The 19,171-nt window shown below is 35.9% G+C and overlaps 1 protein-coding gene across 4 annotated transcripts in view; it reads right to left on the bottom strand.

Moving 5' to 3' along the window:
• Positions 1-19,171, bottom strand: part of RXFP1 (relaxin family peptide receptor 1) — a 48,815-nt gene that overhangs the window by 10,933 nt on the left and 18,711 nt on the right. For all 4 annotated transcript variants that reach the window (XM_039700241.1, XM_039700242.1, XM_039700239.1 and 1 more), the window contains exons 3-10: positions 7,494-7,598; positions 6,587-6,692; positions 5,244-5,315; positions 3,686-3,757; positions 2,570-2,641; positions 1,691-1,762; positions 745-819; positions 394-465 (exon numbers count right to left, since the gene is read on the bottom strand). In XM_039700241.1, the coding sequence (XP_039556175.1) occupies positions 394-465; positions 745-819; positions 1,691-1,762; positions 2,570-2,641; positions 3,686-3,757; positions 5,244-5,315; positions 6,587-6,692; positions 7,494-7,598 (646 nt within the window). The remainder of the gene's footprint in view (positions 1-393; positions 466-744; positions 820-1,690; positions 1,763-2,569; positions 2,642-3,685; positions 3,758-5,243; positions 5,316-6,586; positions 6,693-7,493; positions 7,599-19,171) is intronic.

Raw genomic sequence — 19,171 nt, 5'->3', positions numbered from 1 at the left:
CAAATTTTGGAGAAAATTCTAAAATTGACGAGCCAGTCAGCCCACCAGCCAATCAAAATGAGCAACAAGCTGTGTATTTTGTATGTTTGCTGTTTCTCATTATGAGATCTTTAACCCCAATACAAAGGTTATAATGAAGATTTATAAATATTAGTATCAACCAAAATCTCTTCAGTGAAGTCTTGTTATATATTTCAATGCTGAACTTTGCTGTAAAGTAGAAAGAGTGGATATTCTCTGTAGTTCTCACTTCAAAAAACATTTTAATTTAATATCCTCAAGAAATAAATAACCATAACACTCAGAAAACGTTTATATTAGCTGTAATGAATCACTTGACTGTTCAGTATAAGCACATCTCCTTCTGGCTAGCTAGCATATCCAATTACTTACAGTACAGTTAGAGTGCTGCAGGACATGAAAGTGGCATTTTTCACATGATGGATATGGTTGCCTTCCAGGTCTCTGGGATATAAAAGAACACCATCAATCATTGAAAATAAACTCAGACACTTATTCTAAGGTAATTGAAGAAAAATATTACCAGAATTTGACTACACAGAAGAGAGTGGGAGGCAGACATGTAATACTTCTGCACACTTAACTGATGACTTCAGGCCATCAGCCCTGCAGTGACTCAGCAGGCACTCTGCAAGATCCAGCACCCCATAAGAAAAAGTGGTGTGGAACTGCCATACAAAGACAAAAAGATAATATTTTTCCAGTGAAATAAGGTAGACTTACAGCCAGTTTAATCTTGGCATGTATTGGCACAGAGGTTTATCAGGCAAACGAGCAAGAGAATTATTCATCATCTCTCTAAGAAAAAAAAAGAGGAATAGTACAGCTGGTTATATTTGCACAGTTACATTGTAGAAAATATTCATGTCTCTTATTAACTTCTGAAAAAAACCCCAATCTTGAATAGTTTTGAAAGTAGTATTACTTTCTTCAACTTCCACATATTTTCCCTGTGGCATTCTGCGCAGCAGTAGTTCATCCTTAGCTTGCTAATGCCCAGGTAAAGGAAAGATGTTCACTCCACTTCACTGCTATTAAAAATGAAATGTATAAATCCAACACAAATTCAGTCAGAACATGTAACTTCTGTGGGTGATGGAGGAAGTGGGATGTGGAGGGAGGTTTCCCTCTGGCATGCAGGGGAAGAGGGTCCCTCATCTTTCTGGCTGGAGATGGCAGTGGCAAATCTTAGACGGGGTCTTGGGGAGTGGGGTCAGGGTGCCACCAGGGGCAGTGACTATGGGACCTCTTCTCTTTTCTGACACGTATGACTGAAAACATCATATCAAATGAGGAATATACAGTTATGTATAATAATAAACAAGAATCCTTACAGTTGTGAAAGCTCCTTTATTTTCATCCACCACAAAGAGGGCTCTGGAGGACCCCTGGAATCCAGTGCTACAGCTGCCTCGACCCTGCCCTTTCAGTGACACCTTTTGTCACTTTTCTCCCCCTTCTCACTATACTTTTCCAGACACTGTGTGTCCACTGCTGCCAAAATCCTTCCACTCCAGCACATTTTGCCTGGGGTAAGGGAAAGCTGCAGGTGTACTGCCAGCACTCTGGGGTGAGCAAGCACAGTCGGTGTAAAAAGGTTTTTATATGCATATGCCCTTCCTAGTCTGTTCTTTTAAATAAAACCTTTTTTATCTTGTTTCATACTTACAGAAGAATAAGGGATTTGAGTCCATAGAATGTTAATGGATAGATCCGATTTATCCTGTTGTTTTCAATTATCCTATAAATTACAGCAAAATAGTGTCAGATTGATAATTGACTTCAGTCTTCAATTTAAGAGATAATAAAAGGTAACAAGCTTTGTAGTGAATTTCTTCAAGAGTCCAGTCAAACTACTTATAAAAATTAACACACTATTCTGTGATGGGTTAATATACTAATTTCCTTTCAGAAAAATGTAATAAAAAAGAAGTAGCTTAGAGAAAATAATTTCTTTCAACTTAGAAATAAGTGTTTTCCTTTGAGCCTTTTAAATCCTTTGATCAAGACACCTTGAATGGATTCTCTGTAAAAACAAAGTAGCACAACCTAACAGTATTCTGTGGCAATCCAACAGTCCCAAACATGCAGAAGAATGTAAGACATAGTATTTACTTACTTTTGATAACTTCATCAAAATCTCTCCAAAAAGCAGTAATAAGCTAGTATTTCAGGTTATGACAGTAATTTTGTCTGGACATTCTAAGCACTATTTACAGGAAAAGACCTGCCTAAAAAATATATCTGTCTACTGTTTTATTGTACCCAGGTTATTTAATATATTAATTTGTAACAAGCAATTCCTAATAAACATTGTTTACCATTGTTAAAAGTCATCAATAATTGAAGCCATTAAGGTTCAAGAACTATTTTCTGCTCTCACCAAAGCCAATTGCATTTTTACCTTGCACAGTGTAACAGGAGCTCCTTAGTTATTAGGTAGTTTAAAGTAATGCTATGCATAAAAATGAAAGCAATAAAAATATTATATATACTTTAATTCATTATTTATTGAGTAAATAAATATACAAATAAGAAAGCAACATACAGCCATTCAAGTCTGTGAAGGTCTGCAAAGACAAAAGGCTCCAAATTTGTTATCTTATTGTTGCTCAGGTACCTAAAACAAGAAAACCAAAGATGAATGAATGGAATGATTGTTTAGCAGCAAACACATGAAAATGAGTTTTAAGATTGTTCTTCCTTGATAATTTACCAGAATACTTCTATTTTTTAATAATTTTTTTACGTTGATAATTTTCATGCCATTGTTTGAGAACAAGGCAGGATGCTCTCTAGTGAGGATTTTAAGATCAATTATGTACAGCACTTTGTCTTATCTATAAGAAAGCACAGCCAGCTAAATATTTTCATGGTGTCATATTTTAGACCCTTTCCAGTTTCCTTCTGTGGAGTGATTTGTTCCATGAAAGTTTCCAGGATCCCATTCAGTCTTTGTTAAGGATATTAGTCATAAATGTAGATACCAGAATAATGGAAAAAGAAAAGCTGAAAACGAATGGGGAGGGGTACTATAAATGGTCTGGGAAGATAATAACAGCAGCTGTAATAACAGATAATCAGCCACACTTGTGTGATGGAAACAATAAGAGGTACAGCTTTGGAAAACTTTCATTCTGAAAACATTGCGGTAAAAGTTCTGAACCAAACAGTGCAATTGATGTGTTGTATCTTTCACTGAGCATTTCCCTTAAAAGTTAGAAACACCTTTCAACAAGTTGCTGCAAAATAAAGAAAAAAGTGTTCCTTTCATCACCTATACTGGCTACTTTGAATTGTTTTTGTAAGCCAAAACACCGTGTTAAAGAATTTTCATCCACCACAAACTCTCGCTTTCATTTTACTCTTTCTTCATTCTCTTTGGCTTTCTGCAGGGTAACTACCATACTGTCTCCTTCTTCCATTCTGAGGATTTGGGGAATAGGATTGAAGAAGTATGGAGCTGGCTTGTGTTTTCAAAGTACTGTCCTGCCAGATAAACTTGCACAGAGGCCTCTTATTCTGTCTTTGCTTTCTCAATTCATTCATTGGATTACAGTTTTGGACCACTTTGCAAGTTCCTAATATGAAATCAGGTATAGAGAAACTCTCAGAGCTCTGCCTGCTGCTTTCTACTTCAGTATCCCAAAAAAGCAATACTTACAGTTTTGTCAAGTTGTATAAACCTTTGAAAGCACGTTCAGATACGGCTCTGATTTTATTATTCTGAAGATACCTAAGAAGATACAAACCCAAACAATTTATTCTCTAAACAAGCAAAGTTAAAGCAAATATCAGTAACCAACTGAAATATATCAGCTAAACTGAATGCACATTTGATACTTTAAAATCAGACATTATATTTGTTACATCTTGAATTTGACAATAACCATTTCACAGCTATAGCTGGAAAGATTGCAAGGCTGTTTTTAAAGAAATTCACACAAAGAGCAAAATCATAAAAATCATTCCAATGGATGCTTGCTTTGCCAAAGACAAACAGTGGAGTGGTGGTTTGCAACCTCCTAGATTAGGTCCTAACCTTGCAGTGCTCACCTCTATGTGTTTGCCTAGATTTCTGCTGCAACCAAAATTTTGCAAGGTAAATGTAAGATTAGAATAATTTTTTTTTTTTGTGGTACCAGAGAATTCTCAAAATACTGCATTTGTAAGATAATATATTTAAAATTATCAGCAAATTTTATTAATCTCCTGTTAACTGAAGATACTATTTTTTTAAAATTATGGATAATTTTAATGCATTATAACATTATTCTCCTAATAATATTTAAACCTAAGTCCTTTAAATCAAATTCCACCTAATGAAGCATCTAGATGCATTTCTGGTGGAAAGCAGTAAGAAATTGGACATAGATTTTTACAAAATGGGTTTCTGCCAAACACTGCTCAAGATCTTTTGGAAAATGTGAAGTTATCCATCAGAAGGGTGTGATGCTGATATTAGAATAAATTTTTTATACATATATAGGTAGATATGGATTTATTTATTTTAGTGAAAACTTACCATTCAGGAATTTAAGGGACAAAATGGGACTTAACTTTCAGAACACAAGATGGTGCTGCAGTGTAGCACAGTTCCCATGAAAGAACACTTTGAATAGGTTACACAGAAGCCCTGCTCTAGACTTCTGCATTTAATTTTTATTTCGCTACTTCTATATAAAGAAAACTTGTTAAAGGCTATGATTTTTGAACAGCATGTATATTACATGCTGGAAAACATAACACAGTATTATATTGCCATAATAATTTGACTTGTTGAGCATTATCAAATCACTACCAGACATAATTAGGAGAAAAACCATGTGCCATGGGAATGAGCTTTCCATGATAATAGGAAGTTTGAGTTTCCAAACTTTTTTGCCAGAATACATCAATTTACTTACTTTAATTCGATTTGGCATATTATGTTTATTATAAATGTAGCATCCTTCACACAAAATTAAAATTTAGTATTTTTCTGGTATAAACCAGTCTATAAACACAGACCATTGAATATGCAGAAATTATAGTTTTGCAAAAAGACAGATGTCAAATCAAGGTATCTGAGCCAAACAGGGTACACATGAGGTATCAAAAGGTGAGACAAACCAGACTTTTGGTACTTAAATGTTAAGCTCCAGGTGTGTACATATGGGGGGAAGGAAAGAATGAATATTTAAGACACTAGATATGTATTTTATGTTATAGCACTCCCTTACAGATTTTTAAGATCTTGGTATTTCTTGAAAACATCAGCAGAAAGTTTCCTTAGCAGATTCCTCTGAAGAGACCTGTAGGAATGAATGCATACAGTAAAATTACTGTGCCAGTTCCTACAGCGCTTTTGTTATTTAATAAGGGCAGCTCTCACTCTGCCAAACAACAAAAGCAACATGAAACCATCTGAACATGTTAATTCTGTTCTTCTGTATGCTTGTATCTACTTAAACAGTAAGAAAAAATACATTATAATAATAAAAAAAATTTCCACATCCCCAGGAAAAACTGGCAAAATAATAGTTAAAGCTAAGAATGAAAAAGATTTGAATATAAACTACAGATTTATTTCAAACCTCAAATGCATATAGAGTGTATTTCCCAGTTCATGTGTCCTTATGTGCCATCTCCATTGGGGACACTCAAGTGACCTATCAAGAATAAAATTCCTTCAGGATGTGGTTTAATTAGAAGAGAATTTAGCCTGAAAGCCAGCTGAACCAACTCACTGCTTTTTCTACAGCTAGAACTGGGTCAGTATTTTTGAACTCTTTTTCGACCCTGAGCCAGAAGCCAGTTTAAATAGATGCTTGACATTCCACATTAGTTTTTGTTATGAAGTGTTGCAGTATTTGAATGTGGACCCAACAAGGAGAACTTCAGCCACATGTGAACACAGGTTGGGACCAAAAGGAAAGATCCATGACCAGATCTATGAGGGACATCCTCAGGTAAGGCCATGGGATGCTGCTCCCTGCTCACCACACCTAAAACTGCTTCTCAAACCGCAATGTGCAAATCAAGAGCACATCAACCATATTCTGATATCTTCAAAAAGAGTTTGGCTTACACATACATATCTGCATGATGAGTCAGACCAATTAAATCCTTTTAAATAACACCATATTCAGAAACATCAAATGAGAACTAAATAGATTTGCTCCAGCAGGGAGTTCCACCAAGTTCAAGGCTATTGACTTTATTGACAGGAACACAGCCTAGGAATATTGGCAGGATCATAGAATAAGAAACAGGTTCTAAGCATTTTGTCTTGAAAGGAAGCATTTCTTTTGTAGATTTCCTTAGATATCCTGAAACTGTACCTCAAGTCACTGTTACAAATATGAAATGATCGGTTCACAGAGTTTTTGGTTCCTTAGTTTCTTTTCTCCCCTTTTATGTAAGGAAAACCTGTACTTAAAATATTTAAGTACTTGTCAACAGAGAGACACAGTGATTCCCAATCATCAGCAGATTATAATTATAAGGCTGTAGTTGTGAAAAAGTTGTAGGATTGACAGTCAAACCTGAACAGAGCAAGAGACCAAGTTACTTCTCTACTTACATTATGGTTATGTTTGAAGAGACTGATGGGACAGAACGTAGTTTGGCAGCATCACAGAAAACCTCCAGGCCTTGGCAGGTACACTCTGCTGGCACATCACCAGCCACTGCAGGAGAACAGAAGCACAGTCGGGGCAAAATGTGGCATATGAGGTGTGATGGGATGTGGAGAAAAGAAATACAGTATAAAAGAACAACGAGAGCAAAGACAGACATAGCAGGCTCTTTTAAACACAATTAAGGCACATGTTTTTACAAAATTGATTTAGACCTTGGAGGAATCTAACAATAAATATGAAAGGACACAAAAAATTATATTACCTCTGTGAAAGAGCTTGTAAAAGCTCTTGAACCTTAGGCATGACATACAGGAATCTGGAATGCAATTTTTGCAGGACTGCTTTAGATTATTCAGCAATCTTATTACTAGAAGGAGCACAATTTCTATGGGTGAAAATAGGTCAAAATTGGGTCAGGAAGTCTTTGCTCATCAGAGGAGACAGCAGAATCAAAAAGTCTGTGCAAAGACCTGTGTAAGTGGAGGGGGTTTGCAAATTTCATTTGATGTACAAAGAAATGAATTGGGAGCAATGTTGCCTTCATTTCACTCTGAAATATATGCCAGTTCTATGGTCTCTCCAGCAGCATCAGCATATTTAGATAAACATTTATATTGTCCTCCTAATTGGCATATGCTAATTAAAATACATTTGACACTTTTCTTGCAGAAAATGAATCATGCTTAATGGAACTGAAATTAGCTTCAAATTAGCATCCATTCATTTGAGATATGCTTTTTAACTATAAATGAAACAGCACCAGCACTAAATTTCCTGCTAAGAATATATTTGCTCTGTATTTCTTTCTAGGAATCATCATTAATAAAATAATATCTGTAATTTACTTACAGCACTCAGGTGTCTTTGTCTGAAATGCATACAGAGATTTCAGTTTATTGTATTTGTCCTTTGTATAATGTTTATCAAATTGCAGAGACCATCCGTTGTTGTCCTCTAATAAAAAAAATACAACATAAACAGACCAAAATAGAAGATATTAAAATAGAAATGCAAGGTAAAAATGCCTTCACTTAAGGTAGTTGCATCATTTTTTGTCTAATTAATACAGGTCTTTATTCCAGAGGATTTCACACACCATTAGATAACTTTATACAGCTGCTTAATCTTGCATATCTACAAACAATATGAGCTGCATAGACGTAACGGCGTATTATACCTTCAATAACAGCATTTGCTGTGACAGTCACACTGAAAAAGTACAGCTGTGACTTCAGAAATGTTTACCTATGTAGGAGCCTAAAAATGAGAGGGAACAATATTTTCATACTTCCTTAAATATGCAGGTTTGCCACTTTGTCCAGGAAAGTTGAAATTACTACTATGATTCTGACTAGTTTGTGCAGAGGGATGTCTTGCACTGTCACAGCCTATAATTTCTTTCCTGAAAATCTAGATGAAGGCCAAAGGAACACTGCTTTTCAGGAGAAGAAGGGACTTGGTATAACCTACTCAAGTCAGAATGTTCATGTTAAGCTTAATATGCATCTTAAACAAAGCATGATTCCATATTACACCTTTGGTCACTGTGCATAGATGTACTGGAACTGAGTAGTTTATGGATGTAAGAGCAAAATTTAAGAGAAGACCTTTTAGTTCCTTCCAAAGAATGGACATTTCAAGCTATAGTGATACTAGAAAAAACTGCAGATCTGTTAGCTACTTGTTTCTCAGAAATCTATCGTGTATCTGAGACCTGTAAATTGACTCATCAGCTAGCTACTTTCCAAACAGGCTGGAAAGGGAACTTGCCTTTAAAAGATCTGATTGGATTTTAGTTTTCTTAATTTGAGTCTGTCTTCTCTTCAGCTTTTGAAGCATCTCTTTTAATGAACATGCAGCAGTAGCAGAAATGCTCTTTGGGATGGCACTCACTAGCTGGTGAGCCAAAGCATCCATGACAATTGAAAGCAGCACACTTTAAGGATATCTACTGCAAAACAACATTTCTATGGGAACTCTCAGGATGGCTCTGCTTTGCTTGTAATTACAGTCTCAGATTCACCTTTATGATGTACTGGCAATAGTCTTTACCCCTGCAATTTCACAAGTTTATAGTTTAGTTATACTTAAGTACAATTCCTCATGGACATTTCTCTATAAATCTTTATATTTAACTAAACATTATTACTATATATATAGGCTTCAAAATAGGCAGGGAGAAATAAAAAATATTTAGTTCTTTGCAAATTTTCCCATTCTGAAATGGCTTCTCATTTTTCATGCCACATTACAGCTCAGTTGTTGTTTTCTCAGACAGGCAGGGAAACGACCTTGAAAGCATCTCCTGACACCTGCCTACAGATGAAGCTGGTTTTGAGAGATGCTTGCCTCTTTGCTGGTGAAAAGATGTGTTATATGTACAGATTAATGATAATATGAAATATTAAGTAACTTCAGGTGAGCTATCCTTCATCTAGTTATTTGTTTGTTATGCATAAATTGAAAAGATGAAAGATCCAAAGCAAATATAAGTGCCTGTCTTCAGGAATTGCTCCAGTAAGAGAAAAAACAGACCTGATGAGACATGTAAGAACATTTTACTATCTTGCTCAAGAGCATCTTGCATGCTCTGATCCATTAGAATTTTTGCCATTCTAGATCATTAAGCTAATATTCAGAAGCAGCCTAATGCATTTTGGACAAAATGAAAGGTATTGGCCAACCTTCTCCTGCCTGCTTTAAATGCTCAAAAGAAGATCAGTTTTAGCACTGCCTGCAGCATGGAATTTGTAATTGATGAAGTGATGAGAACAGACCCTTTGTCAAGTAGCAAGTGCATTAAAACCTACTGCCCTGTAGATGGGACCACAATGAGGTGTTCTCTACCACTATTCCTGAATATTTTACTAGAGAACATCCATTGACTTTCAATTGTGTCACTGGACTCAGCAATATGTGGGAATTCAACAAACACAGGGAAAGTAAGATTTTTGAATAGAAACTTGGAAAAATGGTTTAAAAATGAGATTATTCTTGAAGTATCAATTATACCAAATGAATGCTTTGCAGTCAGGAATACAGTATGAAAATACTCTTAGATTTTCTCATTCATTACTATGTTCATATAAAGCGGCTATATGAGATTGTATTCCACATTTTTGTACTTTTAAAATGCCTTGTCATGTGACAAAGCATGTACAAGAGGTGACCATAAACGCATTTCACATCTGCAGACAAAAAGGATGAAAAGTGCCTCCCACACTAATGGGAATAATGGAGCAGTTTGATACAAAGGGAAAGTTCCTCAGCATTTTTGAGGAAGTCTAGAGGCAGCTGTGTATTGCTGTGTGGCCATAAAAAAAGCAGGGGAAAAATTCACAGAGAAGATGGATTATTTTGTACTGGAATGATTCCAGCTGTTTGGTGTTTCTAGTGACTTAATTTTAAATAATGGGCTTTTCTCATGGCATAATTTCTACTAGAAATAAAGAGGGATATCTGAACATAATAAACAAGTTTTTAAACATCTCTTGACCTCCAGAAAAATATGCTTTGGGCCAAAATTTCTGCCCAGGCATGGGACAGTCTCTATTTTATCCAGACTGTTTTGTCAAATCCCGAAAGAATGTATTGTGCAGAATGACTATGTTTAGCATGACCAAGCAGTGAAACACTCAGTGGCAGAACTGTAAATCACTTTTCGGTTGTTTAGAGTTTAGATGAAGGTTTGTGGCCTGTTTTTACCTCTTTCAAGGTAAGGTTCTCCAAACACTTTAAGAAATGACTGGTAATAGTACTGTCTTGAAACCCCAAATCTATAATTTGAGGGAGTACAGCTCAGATGAGAAATTACTGCTACCCTGAGCCAGTTCTAAAATAGATTATGTTGGCTGTGGTTCTGTTAAAAAAAAAGAGATCTGAGAAAACAAAGCATCACCACATCTTCCTCTACATGAGATATGAAATAAGTGGTGGCAAACTGGATTTATCTGACTAGAGATTAATATGCTCTTTCTTACTGAAAGTTTCCAATTACCACTTCTGATGGGAATGAGAAAGAGCATGTTGATCCTGACAAACTACAGATTTGAGTAATCATTTCAGTGACAGATCCAAGAAAGTATCATCTTTTCTCAATTAAAGACATATCTCTTACTTAATATGGAGCTTATGATGAGGATGCTATCTATATGACTTCCCCTTTTTCTCAGCCATGTCTTTGTGGGTATTATACAGAGAAATGCTATCAGCTAAATGCATAAACACTCTAAAGACACACTGTGTCACCCTTTGAATTTGCCTTTGCTATTGGTGGTCATAACCTTTGGACATATTTCTATTTGTCAGTTGTTCAAATAAACTTTTTCTTGCTGTAAAGAATTACTTCAGGCTTTTCACAAAAGTATCTTTTGGTGCAAGGAAGACCCATGTCCTCCAGACAAGAAGAATTTCCTTTAAAAATATTTACAGATTGAGGAATATAATTGCCCTTTTGCACAGTGTTGAGGCATCCTGATACAGCCTCATAATTTACAAGACCAAAACTACACAGAGATTTTACAAAACCAAGGGTTGTGGTGCCTGGAGGGAGGGCAAAGTTGGGACGGAATTTCACTGTCTCTGTTTAAGTATCCAAGCAGGAAAAATTAAGAACTTAGAGCTAGACACCTTATCAATCAATTCAAAGGTAAGTTACCCCACAGAAATTTTCATGTCACTGCACATATACTGTGTCCTCTACCTGCTGATTAATTGAAATCACATGTAGCTTGTCTGCTGATATGTGACAATGCAATCACAGTAAACCAGACTGGAAACAAATTAATTTGCATAAAGTTTACAGTTCTCTGGGTGAACTAGATTACATACTTGCCCAAGTTTTTTTGATTTTAGGGCAACTAAATTAAGCTAGTGCAACTTTTAAGAAAACAGGCAGGTTAAAATTTCCAGAAGATAAACATCTTTTCAATGTTTAATATTTATTCCTGTGAAATACATGCATTGAGTTTTCTAGTTTTATAACCATACTTTTAATCTATATAAATTTTTCTGATTTTATATTCTGTTTTTCTTGAAGTATATTAAATTTTTAAAATTAAAATAATCTAACAGCATGAATACATCTATAGAACCTTTTGTTGCTTGAAAGTTCCTTTGGCAGTAACTCACTACAGTGGAGACCAGGAGACACATAAGTCTAATGAAATGCAAGTTCTTCTTAATTACCAACAATATTTAAAAATCACAGTAGCAAAACTGACAAAAAACCCTCAAAATTTCAGCAAAGCTATTCTATGTGCTGATACTTGCACATCAGAGTAAACCTTATTGTTTTGGTACCATATACTGTAAATGGATGGCAATGACAATAAAATTTGGCCATACAAAAAAAAATTTCCATGTGAAGCTTGAAAATTCTATGTTTTCCCAGGTATTTGATACATTTTGAGTACACTATTGACTGTCAAATATTTCCTTTATGCTTCACAAACAGAATTTGCTATCTGGGCTCAGAAGTGAGTACCACCTCATTCAAATCCTGTATTTTAAGTATGATGGTAAAAATGCCATGCCAGGAAAACACAAGACCAGCTATAACACTATTCATTACTAGTATTAATTTGAAATATAAAAACCTCAAGGTCTTCTGCAATGTGCTGAGACACAAATTAAATTTCTCATCCCTTATGAGCAATCCTGTAATATTAAAACATATATCTTTCGTACAGATGTTTTGAAATACCCCATAGAAATTTGGATTTCTGCTATGGAAATCTTGATTTAATGCACCTACAGAACTGCAATAGTTCTGTGTGCAATTGTGGGTCTTCAAGGAAGCACATATAAATCAGCATTACATTATACAGGTTGTTAGTACGTTTAGCCTGTTGAATTTTTATCGGTCCCTTTTAAAAAAAGAGAGCTGCTCTGTAGTAACTCATTTCTTCAGGCAAGGCAGTCACCTGGTGAGCATGTGGCACACAGCAACAGATGAGATCTGTGTTTTTAGAGGCAAATAGGTGCAAGACTTCAAACAGCCACTCCCTGCCCCAGTTCTTTGGGAAACCTCTGTGTGTGATGAAGGTCTAAAAGTGAATTTACAACTGGGGAGCGGAACGCTGTCCTTTGTTCAGGGAACTCTTGGGGCTGAGAGCAGCACAATAGTAAATACATTTAGCCAGCAAAAAACTCCTCTGGAGTCAGAAACAAATTAAATCTGTATGCCTGTTCTTGCTTCACTAGACTGGAAAAATGTGGCTATGACACTGTGATTAAAAAACAAATGCAGACACACTGCAACCATTGCCTAGCTGCCAAAAAAGCAGTTTTACAGAACTATCAGCACAATTGTCCAGAAGCCAAATTTTTAAACACTGAGGAAACTTGTGCTCTCAAAATAGCTCAGACTACTTTGTTCCATTTACTGCTCTACATAATTAAAGATACTGCTTACAAAAAAAGATAGAATTAAACACTAGCACATTTTTTCTTCCATTCTCCCTTTTATTATTGCTGGTATGTAAAGAGTAGTCAAATGTGTAACAGTAGTTGCTGGTTTTTAATGTCCCATTCATGGCAAAAGGGTCTGGTTTGCAGAGGGGCAAGGGATTAGGGCCAATATGTGTTATTTTTTGTTTAGAAATTAATAAGGATTCTGGTGCTTGTATTTTTTACAATTCTTGTGTTAAAATACTTTTTATTCTAATTAGGACTTATACCTGTGTTGCTTGCACATAAATACTTTCTCTAGAGATTTATTAGTAATAAATGAAGAGCCTATATTAACAACAAGTTCTGAGATGGAGCAAAAGAGCTACTCAGTAGTGTGATGTGACAGTAACACTAATTTTAAATGAAGAATAAACTGTACTTCCTCAACCAATTAAGTTTGAGATAAAAAGGATTGAGGCATTTATTTATGAAATCTATATACCACAGACTGCATGGGCAGAGACTGTATATTATACCTGATAATTCTGTGACAGGTTGCACAACCTAGATTTCTTCATCTAAAGGAAAAAATCCCCCACTGCTAGCACAGTACTTCCAATCTTTTCCAGATCTGTTGAGGAAGGCTGGTACATGAGTAACAAACACTGGGTTTTTGAAATATATGAGCATTTTATTAGTTTGCTAATTTAGGTAAGTTATGATTCTTTGCTCACTGAAGACAGTGGGAGTCTCTCTGTTGATTTTAGTGGAGTCAGTCCAGGCCAGCTCTCACTGGGCTTGGCTTTGCTTCATAAGCCAGGTGTTGTGACTGAAGATATCACATCAGTCATACTGTTTGCATTTTAAACTAGAACTGAACATAACAAATCCAATAACTATATAGACTTTAACTGCATGTTTGTGTGCTATCAAACCCTAATGGAAATTAGGAAAAACTTTTAAATCTGAAAGCAGAATTATTTATAAAGCAATGAGTCCACCTTTACTTTACATACCAGGGATTTTCAGAACCTGCAGCTACAGGATGCTGACACATAGTATATTAGTGACAGAGCAATAGGGATTAATCTCAATCTTCCAGACATATAAAATATGTTTTCAAATTGGCCAGGTAGGATGTAAAGTCCAGAGGAAAGCCCAATACCTTTTGAAGTCTGATTTTATTCTATATTTTCCCCAAACTAAATTTGACAGTTGATGGGTGGTTTTGAAACAAGAAACTGGAGGTAACCTTCACTGCAATTTACTGGGAGGCTTCTCCCCAAAAACTGGCATCATATTAACAGCAGAGCTAATTTACAGTTCTGATGATCAAATTGTGCTGATCACCCAGCAGAATAGATGGAGTATGAGAAAAAATATTGCGACAAATTTCTTAGAAAATCAGGCAGGAAAAAACATCTATTCATTCTTTCACTGGTTCAAAATTTACCTGCATTTAGAATTTTTGCATACTAATTTTTAATTCATATGTTATGACTACTAAGTGCAACTGAGCCAGTGTTGTATCCAGCAGAGACAATTACACAAAAGTTGTTTGACTGAAAACTTTGCTCTTGTATCACTGCATCCAACAGTAGGACAATTTTAGTCAGGGAAAGCTGACTCTTATCTAGGAAAAAAACTAGTTTGTTCAGCCCTCTAAGTGTAGGGCATATCAGAGAATTAAAAGAAAGTGTAAGATTTAAAATTTAAATATTTAATTAGAAGCATATGAAAGAATTTTTTTATGTGTGTCTAAAGCTATTCTAGATATTTTGAAAACAGAAACAACCATGGATCATTACTGGCAGTGTTATCTGTCTTCTTCCAAATGCATGGAGTACATTTATGTTCTGATTAACTTTCCACATTTTTTTCCCAATATTTTTCATGTCAAGATTTGTTCATGTAAAGAAACACACACCTTGTAATGAGAAAACACACGTAGGCTCAGTGCAAATCTACATCATAAATATTGTTCTGTTATTTTTGCTTTGCATTAATCAACTGTTACTTTTATCTATTGCTAGTTTTGCTTTTGCTTTGTCATTAAACATCACCGTGAAGGCAGAGATCTCAAAACTTTTCTTTCCATGAATTTGTACTTGGGAATACATACCTGGCACATTTAGTATGCCACTGGACATCAAAGAGTTTGTCTAGAGATTGTTTAGACTGCATTAACAATCATATTGCAGCAGTAATGTCTTCAATATGAGGAATATTTGTTACTTATTTTAGGAACAATTTCCATGTCAACACTGCCACGGCATTATGTGAGCAGAATTTGTGATTACACCTATTTATCCTGGCTCAGATTTAAAAAGCAATGAAGTAAAAAAAAAGTTCTAACCTCCCATCTATAAATGCCAAGGAGCTGCAGATTCAAACTTTACAGCTGTAAATAAATGGGCAAAGCTCTTCCCTGGAAAATCAGGCTGAAGCCATTACATTTGAAATCAAAGCTACTAGGTCCAAACAATATCCAACTTGCTCTGCTTTGCCAACTTAATCTTTAAACAAGCTTGGGCACAGAAGGATGCTGAAATTGCTATCTCTTGTTTCCGTACATATTTTGAATTTTACAAATAGACACAAAAATAACTCCAGATGAAACATGATAGAAGCTTACTTGCCTCACAATGCCCTCAGCCTAATTAAGAACTTGGTACTTCAGCAAGAATGAGCATGGAGCAGAACAGCAGAGTAAAATTTACTGCTCTCTTGAGCCTAAAAAAGGAAATTCCTCAAAACCATAAACTTTATGACAAATTACAAAACTTAAATTTCATTTTTTATTTAAAAATATAATTTTCATGACAGATTTTCCAAGATACTTGCTTCCTTTTGGTGGACTATGATTTCGAGTTCAAAAGGTGAGATTACATTTTCCATGCACATTTAAGGTTATCCAGCCATAGTTCAAGCAGAGCCTCCCATCACGGCAGGCATGATAAACTGCCAGCTGCCTCCTTTTATTGCAGTTTACTACATTGCCTCAAGCTCTTCCCCATTAGGGTATAGCACACTATTTTATTGATTTTGGAAAGCAAACTAGGTGGCAAAGGTGGAATTTTCAAAGATGAGTGGTTTCACTCTAGTGCGAAATATCAGCTATAATTCATTCCTTTCCAGAAGTGAAGAAATGCTGAAGATGAGCTAGGATATCCACACCCTGAGGTTAAGCACTAACACAGCATTCTGAGTCTGTTACCAACTCTACCTATCATCCTAATTTGAGATCTTCGGTAGTCTGGATCTTATTTTTGTGTTTATTATTTGGAAGTGGAAAGGAGGGTGGAAGTGAAAGAAGAAGCAGAACTGAAGGCACCACAAAGCCAAACTTTGTGTGCCTAAACTGGATAATGAGCAGTGATCACAGCACATTTGAAAATACATGTCTCAATGTGGATTTGGTTTAGTTTGAAATATTCATAATCATGTTTTGCTGTTACCAGGCACACAGTGCCTGAAACAAGATTAATACTGCAAATAATCTCAGAGACTACAGCAACAATTTCTTACAACAATAATTTCTAACAAATATAATCTTACAAAGATTACAACTATAATTTCCTTACAGAAATAAAATGGGGAATGAGAGAAATTCGTTCACTAAAAGAAGAAAGGAACCACTACAAGATAATTGGAGTGAAACATCTAATGACATATTTTGCTTTATGTTTCCATGCTATACAGCTGGTTTTACTATAGCCTTAAGACAGTGCTTTACCATTACTGTTAGTAAAACAGTTGGTTTACCTGGCTTTGTTTGAAATATATGTACTAAAAAGGCAAAAAAAGGGGGGTATTTCTGAAGTGTTTTGAGGGTCTTCAAAGATTTTTTCCTTCCCACACTTGTTGGGTTGAATCCTGTAGACTGGTCACCTCAAAGTTCCTCACATTGATGCAAAAGTATTCAGGAATTGAAAAGCTGAGCTATTTAATTAGAATACCTCATACATAAGATTAAAATTTCCATGTTTCACTGAGTGAAACAATTACTACACTGGCATAATTTCATTTTAAATTTCTTTTCTGTAACCAAGAGCAATGACTTTAACTGAAAACTAGTTGTAAATTAAAAAAAAATGGGAAGAGGGAGCCAGATATAACTGCTGGCATGAGGCAGACATCCTGAAGTGATCCTAGGAATGGCAGGGGAAAAAGAAAAGATAAATGGTTTCTCTGTCTCAGGAACATTGAGGCCACTTTTCTTGTATTTTAAGCAAGATGAATAATAAAAAAACAGAGCTACCCCACAAAGATCTCCCGACTTCCTATGCATGGAGTCATTGCAGAAAATCTCCTCAAAACATTCCATATACTCAGACAAGGAAGTGACTCTTTAACTGTACAACAAAGTATGATTGCAACGCCAATTTCTGAGAAAACATTACTGCTGCATATTATACTAATGCATTTTCTAAGTGAGAAGAGGGGGTCAAGATATGAGAAAAACATGAGCAGCATAGTTTTTCCCTGTAGATCCATACAATAACTCTTCATCTTTTGAATTTAGATTTCCAAAGATCAAGGCTAGCTCATTCCTGAATTACAATGCACAGAAGAGGATTCAATATTGCAGCTGAATTGTTTCGTATGTTCATTTCTATAGAAGAACACTGAGGCATTACTAAGGACTTTTTTATTCATTGCTTCAGAGTTCAGTATGAAATCACTTCTTGCAGCACTCTCCCTGCTCACTGACAACCCATGCTACTTCTAATTGAATTATTGAAATTGGTTATTCATAATCCAAGAATACCTCAGTTCTGTGTTAGTAATAAGATCAGATGCATTGATTAATGGTCTCAATGATCTTAAATTTCTTTTCCCACCTAAAAATTTCTATGATCCTATAGTGTCTTGTACCTCCCATTATAAAACTATGTATATCCTAATTATTATCATACTAAGCTGTATCTTTCAGCAAGTCCTTGTATGATAGACTTTGTGGTAATATACAGAAATGAAATATGGATAAAGCAACTGTTTATTGTCCTTGGACTTCTTAAACAAGAGAGGGCATCATCACTGGCAATTCCTGCTACTGTAGGTCAAGATGACTACAGAAAAAACAGAACAAGCCATTTTTGTTCAGGATTTTACAGTAGAAAGTAGGTTTATAGCACCAACAAATTATATAAAACTACAAAATGGTGCAGATTCATTATACAGGATTAGAATTTAAAATCACATTCATATGGAGTAAGACCCTGAAATTGCATAGGTGTAATAATAAGATATAGGTACACAAATCAGTTTCACATGCTATGAGAACAACTACTTCCAAAAACTCGTTGACTTTGCTGAGAGTGCTAGTGAAAAATACCTTTACCATATTTTGTTTGAAATTTCTTTCGGAAAATTTCTTTCAGTATACATAGCATAGAATTTTCACTTAATAGTTTAATTCTTTGCAGTCCTCCCACCCAGATGTGATGGCAACATGCCTGTCTGGGACAGACAACCAGTTCAGCTGTTTGGCTCTGGGGGGCTGGAGGCAGTGTGTGGGGCAGGGCACGGTGCACTTGGCTGTCCTCCATGGCTACAGGAAAACTACTAAGGAGTAGGAAGCCTACTTCCCCCATCTGCCACGGATCAGCAGCTCTGGAGAGCACCTCTGAAATATCCAGGCTGTAAATAAGGTGGCAACAACAGTAAAAAAATGTGCTAGGGTTGATTTTCTCTCCCTGTGGTCTTAGCTCACAACCAAATGGTGAAGCTTTCTCTTCACAGAATATGGGGCCCCATTCCAGACTATCCCAGGTCTGTGCCACCTCTGAGCTGTGTCCAAACACTGCATGAGAGATGCTGCTCAGCATAGACAAGAGCTGTGCCAGGGCCATGCTCACAAAGAAGCAGCATGGACAGGTAAGTGGCCATGCAAAGCCCTGGCCCTACCTGGTTTGCACTAGAGGTAAAGCCAAAGCCCACAAGTCAAGATCACAGCTACCATCCAGAGGGGTTAGGAGAGACAAGGATCAAAACAGCACGCACAAGTGACCTGACTATGTGTGTGCCCTGGGGGTTTTACATTTTTAACCACCAAAGCCTGCTGGTAGTCCAGCTTGTAGTAGTACGCTTGCTGGCAGTACACTTAAGGTGCACTTGTTTCTCTCAAATTA

This window comes from Passer montanus, unplaced genomic scaffold, assembly GCF_014805655.1.
Source record: "Passer montanus isolate IOZ18808 unplaced genomic scaffold, ASM1480565v1 scaffold14, whole genome shotgun sequence".
Lineage (NCBI taxonomy): Eukaryota > Metazoa > Chordata > Aves > Passeriformes > Passeridae > Passer > Passer montanus.
This window is presented reverse-complemented; position numbering and strand designations above follow the sequence as displayed.